Genomic DNA, 6,773 nt, shown 5'->3' with positions numbered 1-6,773 from the left:
TGCTGGGCTGAGCCCCCCAGATGATGGCCCTGGAGGTGCTGAGAAAGGTGCCAGGAGGCTGAATTTTAGTGAGTTTGGCTGTTGGTGTCTCCTCTCTGTGCTCCTGTTTGGTAAAGCCTCCTGGGTAGCAGGGGTGACTCTGGTAGGGAGGAGGAGGGCTGCAGCTGTCTCCTAGCAGGAGCGGGGAGTGTTGTTTGGCCAGAGGCTGGAGGGATTTTGGTGCCAGCAGTGATGGGTTTCTCAGTGACACCGTGGCTGGTCTCTCTTGCAGCGGGAGACAGCTCATTACTTCGGCTACGTGTACTTCAGGCAAGTCAAGGACAGCTCGATGAAGAGAGGTTATTTTCAGAAGGTGAGTGCTGAAACCAGAGCTTGCTACTCACAACCGGTCCGTGGCTGTAAACCAGCACCACTTCCTGTGACACCCACGGTGCTTCTGCAGGAAGCAGCAGAGGTTGCGGAGATGGGGAGTAGGTGGGAAGTGTTGTTGCAAACAAAGCTGGATGGGGTTGCCATGGCGTGTTCAGCACATGAGCAGTGACCTGCTGTCCCAATCGTGACACCCTGAAGTACTCCAGCACTTCTTCAGAATGTGCTCGGTTGTCCGGAACGGCAGGGCCACACGCTTCGCTCTGGCAGTCTGTGCTGGTCAGACTCAGCCCTCCTCTCGTGAGGGCTGTAGCCCTTCCTCTCCCTGGCAGCCTTCTGGGAAGGGATTCCCTGCCGGGCCGTGGCTGCTGGCTGCAGGGCGCTGGTACCTCGCCTCGCTGCTCCCTTCCCAGAGACTCCTTTGACACAGCCCCTGGAGAAGATGATAGACGTGGCGTGTTTCTTTCAGCACTGATGTGCGAAGAGCTTTGGAATATCAGACAGATGGTTATGGTCACTGCCTCGAGAGAGTGGAATTCTGGGCTTCTGCTAGAGCTGGAAAATATTTTATCCTAAGATCTGTGGACTTACTCTTCCAGTCCTGTTTTTTCACCTCAGAAGATGAAGCGCCATCCTCTCACGCGAGCGGCCTTTGAGCTCCTGCTCTCCCGGGAGCAGTGCTGCATTGTCCATGGGGCTGGCGGCTTGCTGGAGGGTGGGGACCCCATTCTGTCCTTTCTGTCACCCCATTTTGTGTTTTCTCTCCTCCACCTCTGGGCAGTGACAGGGAGTTTCTTTCCGAGACGTGCTAATACAGACATGAGTTTCTTCATCTCCACTCAAGCAGTGGATTAGTCAGTCAAAAAGCTGGGGGATTAGAGGAACTGGACAGCTGGGGACCTGCTGAGCAGGTATTTGTGCCAGGGTGACGTCCTCACTCCTCAGTAGCCTTACAACAGTGGTGGGCACAGGGAATTCCTCGGTGAGCTGTGTTGTCACGTCCGGATGGGTTTTTCATTTCAAATGGCAGAGTGTTGGGTTGGGAAGGAGGTGTTTAAACCACCCGTGCAGAGAGTCTCACTGGATCCTAATTAATGTGTCATTAGCGATGAGAGGAAGAGAATAATCAGCACAGCAACGAAACCCGCTGGTGGGACTGAATTGGGCAAGCTGTAAAAACCAGCGCTACGTTCACAAAGGAGCGTCAGAGAGCAGCCGAAGCCCCTCCAGCAGCGGGCGCTGCTGGGGACACGTTATCCGCGCTATCGCGAGTCACTTTGTTCCTCCCCAGAATTCCTGTGTTCCGTTTTTCCACCTAACTCCCGTTCCACCAGTCTGCTCCTTGGCACTCCTCCCTCTGAAATGGTTCTTCTGGTGGCTTTGAACCCAGCAGCTGTTTACTTTTATTTTCCTCCAGCTACTCTTTTGCTGGGTCACAGCCTCATCCCTCGTAGCTGCGGCAGAAGCTGCCAGCTCCTCTTTGTCGTGAAAGAGCAGCCTCCTTTCCCCGTGGGGGTGCCCAGCTCTCCCAACACCCAATGACTGGGCAGCCAGCGAGAACTCCACCAGTTAAGGTGCTGCTTTTGAGCTCTTCCATGGTTTTGGTGTTGGTTTTTACGTGTAGCCCTCTAGAAGGCAGCCCGAGTGGATGCAGTGCTAGGAGTGACCGTGCTGGGGGGCTCTGACTCCCGAACGTGCCTTCTTTCAGTCGCTGGTGCTGGTGTCGCGCCTTCCGTACGTGAACTTGTTCCAGTCGCTGCTGCAGCTGATTGCTCCGGAATACTTCGACAAGCTGGAGCCATGCCTGGAGGCAGGTGAGTGGAGCCGGGGGAGAGGGTTTGCATATAGAAACTGTTCCAGGGTTTAGCAGGAAGTTCGTGAAAGACAGCTGAAACCTTTCCAATCGGTTCATTCCGAACTAACTCCAACGGGGAAAAACTTCCATCCCCATGGCTGGCTTGTCAAAATTACAGACGGCTCTAGAGGCTGCGGTGGTGGGGGATGTCTGACAGCCCTGAGAGCTGGTGCTGTCAGATCTGCGTACAGAGTATTCCCGGGCAGAGGAGGAAGCTGCCAGCACTGCATCTCTGTCTGGGTCCGTGCCGCACTGTTCCCCCTAACGGTGACGTGTGAACGAACAGTGGGGTGCTGCTGGGCCTGCACCGGGCGCAGCGGGGCAGGCTGAGCCTGGTGTCTGACCTAAACCTGCACCACTGTCTGACGCGGTGTTTATCTGCAGCTAGCCGGGGGTCAGGGGAGCGAGGAGCGAGCGGTAACGGGGTTGGCAGAACTCACAGGACCGGCCTAATGAGCCGCACCGATTAAACGCTGTCCTTTACCTGTGTCCCCGCAGTGTGCAACGAGATTGACCAGTGGCCGCCTCCTGTGCCGGGCCAGACCCTGAACCTGCCGGTGATGGGAGTGGTCATTCAGGTACCTGCTGCTGGTGGCGCTGGCGGGGTGAAGGTCCGGGAGCGGAACGTGTGTTCCCTTGGCTGGCTGATAAACCTGCTCCTGTCTCTACCCCTAACCGCTGGGTGATTAGGGCTGGTCAAGGAGGAAGCTTCCTCCTGCGGGCGGGTGGTAGGAGGGGAGTGAGGTGTGTCCACACGAACCAGTTCCACCCCGGTACTCTGTCTGTCGCAGGTGAGGATCCCCTCGCGGGTGGACAAGCTGGGCTCCAGCCCCGTGAAGCAGTTCAACCAAGAGGTGAGCTGCAGCGTGGCGTGACACGGGCTGTGCTGAGCAGAACCTGTGCTGCTGAGGCAGGAGGGTGGAGAAGACCTGCAGCCCTCTGAGCCTTCCCCTGTTCAGAGCTGCTTTGGCCTGGGACTGATGTGGTTTGTGCTGCCCCTCCGGTTCCGAGGGCGCGCTGCCTTGCCTGTGTCTGAAAGCAGGGCTCCGCACAGCACTCACGTGCTTCGAGTGACGTCTGTGCACTCTTCTCACACCTTTTGGGCGCCTTCTCGGTTTTGTTCCCTGGGAATTCACAGAATTCCCTGGAATTCTGAATGGAATTCTGAATTCTGCTGGAATACAGCAGAGGTAGGGCTCCACGAGGCCCTGCCTTAGTTTTCTCTGTTGTTGGGCAGCATTTGCTGTCTGAGCATCTTTACTGCTTCTATTCAGCTTTGAGTTTGAGTCTCGCTCATTTGATTTTTTTCCCTTTTTCTCTCCTTTGAACAATGCCGTCATGTTTCCCGGCTTTTGGCACCCGTACTACCAACCCTTACTGTCGCTGTCACTAACTTTAGCTCTGCCTTGTGCTGGAGGAAGCTCCAGCAAGTGAAGGAGCAGACTCGGGAAGTCCTGCAGTTTGGAAAGCAGGAATTCTTGGCTGTCTCCGAGCCAAGGACGTTCATCTGGGCCCCGAATGCTCGATGCAGACCTGTCCTGGCTCCTGCCTCTGAGCATTACCCTCGTTCTCTCTGGGTGTCTTGCAGAGGAGCTGCTGGGTGGTGCTGTGCTCAGTTCAGGTGGCGGTTCAGGCTGCTCCCATTTACTGACAGTCTGGGAGCCGTCTGATTTTTATTGTTATTCTTTTCTCGCTCCTTTAGAATCTGTTACCAGCCCCAATGGTTCTCCCCAGTGTTCATGAACTGGATCTCTTCAGGTGAGAGCCACCAGCCACCCTCCCTGTCTGCTTTTCCTGCTTATGGTGTCCTCTAAATCATAGACATGGCAAAGATGCCAAACGAGGAACCAAAACCTGCTGCTCTGCAGAGTGTCATTTCGAGTGCTGGGCTCACAGGTGTTTAACCCTGCGTGCGCTGCCCTGTGGCCCGGTTCGGGAAGGGTTTCCCCTCTCAGCCTCAGCCGGTGATCACGTTCAGCTCTGAAGCAAACGCTGTGTGTCTGAACCCTTTTACTCCTCCTTTAAACACGAGTGAAGGGCTGGGGCAGCAGCACACGTAAAGGCTCCCAGCATTCGGTGCTGGGATACTTGAACCCGTCCCAAGGTTGAAATCCCCGAGAGAAGCACGTCAGGGTTAGGCTGTCTGCCATCGCTGTGTCTGGTCTCTTCCGAACTGCGTCTCCAGCCTCACCCCTCCTTCCCCTCGCAGGTGTTTCCAGCCCGTGCTCATTCATATCCAGATGCTGTGGGAGCTGATGTTACTGGGAGAGCCCATTGTCGTGATGGCACCGTCCCCTACGGTTTCTTCAGAGCTGGTTCTGGCGCTGACCAGGTAACGCCCTCGCGTTCCGAGCTCACTGCAGTAAGACATCTGGAGGGTTTCTCTCTCAGATCCGCTCCTCTGCGGAGCCTGTTGTGTTGGATTCTGTTTGCCTGTGACGCCGTGTAAGACAAACGGCGTAGCCAGAGAGTCCTGCTCGGATTCCACCAGTGGCAGAGAACAGTGAATCTCCCGTATCGGGACATGGTTCGTAGCCCTGGAGAACTTTGTCACCCCAGCTTTGAACTCTGCTTTAGCAAAAAGATAAAATACAGCCTGGAACTCCTCCAAGGTGAAAAGCCTGGAGCTCCTCCTAAGAGTTACCTGTGGCAGGACAAAACCCTGCTGCAGGACCTCAGCCTGGCGCGCAGACGCGTTCCTGCGCAGAGAGGTTCACACGGCCGTGCTCCGTCTGTCGTTGCAGCTGCCTGGCTCCCCTGAGGTACTGCTGTGACTACCGCCCCTACTTCACCATCCACGACAGCGAGTTTAAGGAGTACACCACCAGGACGCAGGCTCCGTAAGTAGCCAGCAGGCCCCTGCTGCCCGCTCCTGCTCTCCGGGGGAAGGAAACCCAGAGCTTACCGTGGATGTCCTTGTTTATTTTCCCCTCTTTCTAGGCCGAACATTGTCGTGGGAGTCACAAACCCTTTCTTTATCAAAACTCTCCAGCACTGGCCACACATTCTTCGGGTTGGGGAGCTCAGAATGTCAGGTAAGGCTGGAACCAAAGTTCCTGGTGGAGGCTCACAGATGCTGGGAGCTGCAGCATTAGCTGTCGGCTTACCCACCACCCATCCCCTGGGAGAGCTGAGGAACCGAAGGGGAGGCTAGACTCTGGCTCAGTCCGTGGGCAGGGGGAGCTGAAGGCAAGTCGTTGAGAGGATAACTGAGGTGTTTCCTGAAGCATTAAGAGAAGTCGACCTTCCTGGGCAGGAAAGAGAGAAATTCAGAGAACAGGGAGGGGGAGAGAGAGACTCTTGATCGTTATCTGTGATGCCAAGAAAATCTCTAGGTTGGGGAGTGGTTTTCTTTGCAAAGCCTCCTGAACGTGTTCCTGTTCCAAGCTGTCGCAGGGAAGTTGGCAGGCGAGAAGGCTTATGTGAGGGTGGAGCGAAGGGAGGATCTGAGTTCGGATGTACAAGGGTAGGACTGGATGTTCTCGAGGGTGAAGCTCTGCAGTGCCTGCTGTGGCTGTGAGGGAGGATCCTGAGCCTCAGCCAGCCGCTCGATGTCTTTCCGCAGGAGACCTGCCCAAGCAGGTGAAGGTGAAGAAGCTGGCGAAGCTAAAAACGCTCGACACGAAACCGGGTAAGTCCCTGTCAGGCATCGCTTCCCCAGAGGCTTTGCAGGCGTGTGAACATGGCGTACGCTACTCTTGGCGTCTCCACAGGTGGACGTTTTGGCGTCAGCATCTTCTCACAACTGATGTACACACGGTGGCATCCCCCAGCTAATACAGAAAAACCAAGCCGCTTTGTCCCGAGGGTGACAAAGCCAATGTGAACTCACTGAGCAAATGATGTTAGTGCTGGGAGAACAGCTCCTGGTTGTCGTGGGTTGGTTTTGTATGTCCTACCCGCTTTTGAGGTGTGATGGAAGTCAAAGGCACTGTCCTTCCTCTGTCACCTAACCAACCATCCACCTCTGGCTGACTCCAGCAGTTTATCTCACTGTAAGCTCAGCATAGGAAGGTCCTTGCGATAGCTCAGTGTCCTTTAATCCTGCTGTGAGTACTGGCTGCATGAGCAATTTTGGAAGTTTTAAATGGTTTTTTTGATGTTTTTTTAACCATCCGCACACAGAGCAGCCAGGGTTTGTGCCAGGAATAGAAGAGCACCTTCTCCAAACACGTGTGCGAGTGTTTCTTTCTAACATCTGTTTTTCTTCTGGTTTTGTTGGTTTTCCATCTAGGAATCTATACTTCTTACAAAACATTCCTCCACAAAGACAAAACCCTGATAAAGAGATTACTAAAGGTGAGCGGTTTCCCCTCTGTCCTACACCCGGTACGTCATTATGGGCAGACTGGGCTCACAGCTCGGTTCGGGCAGACGGAGCTCCCCAGGAGGAACAGAATTCTCTCCCTGGGTAACCGTAGAGTCATTTGGGGTGGAAAAGCCCTTTGGTCTCCTCGAGTGCCCCCGTCCCCCAGCACTGCCAGGTCCCCCCTGCCCCCTGTCCCTCAGCAGCACCTCCACACGGCTGGGAAACCCCTCCAAGGAAGGG

General features: G+C 55.3%; 1 protein-coding gene across 1 annotated transcript in view; it reads left to right on the top strand.

Moving 5' to 3' along the window:
* Positions 1-271: 271 nt before the first annotated feature.
* The window catches only part of DENND6B (DENN/MADD domain containing 6B), a gene marked incomplete at both ends in the record, with an annotated part of 10,401 nt that continues 3,899 nt past the window's right edge, over positions 272-6,773 (top strand). Inside the window, 10 exons of the mRNA XM_010135697.1 lie at positions 272-352; positions 2,078-2,183; positions 2,723-2,802; positions 3,016-3,078; positions 3,927-3,982; positions 4,434-4,556; positions 4,969-5,064; positions 5,165-5,259; positions 5,790-5,855; positions 6,459-6,523. Of these exons, the coding sequence (XP_010133999.1) occupies positions 272-352; positions 2,078-2,183; positions 2,723-2,802; positions 3,016-3,078; positions 3,927-3,982; positions 4,434-4,556; positions 4,969-5,064; positions 5,165-5,259; positions 5,790-5,855; positions 6,459-6,523 (831 nt within the window). The remainder of the gene's footprint in view (positions 353-2,077; positions 2,184-2,722; positions 2,803-3,015; positions 3,079-3,926; positions 3,983-4,433; positions 4,557-4,968; positions 5,065-5,164; positions 5,260-5,789; positions 5,856-6,458; positions 6,524-6,773) is intronic.

The sequence above is a fragment of the Buceros rhinoceros genome, unplaced genomic scaffold (assembly GCF_000710305.1).
Source record: "Buceros rhinoceros silvestris isolate BGI_N320 unplaced genomic scaffold, ASM71030v1 scaffold34384, whole genome shotgun sequence".
In the NCBI taxonomy this organism is placed as follows: domain Eukaryota; kingdom Metazoa; phylum Chordata; class Aves; order Bucerotiformes; family Bucerotidae; genus Buceros; species Buceros rhinoceros.
The sequence above is the reverse complement of the archived record's forward strand: the minus strand, read 5'-3'. Positions and strand labels throughout refer to the sequence as shown.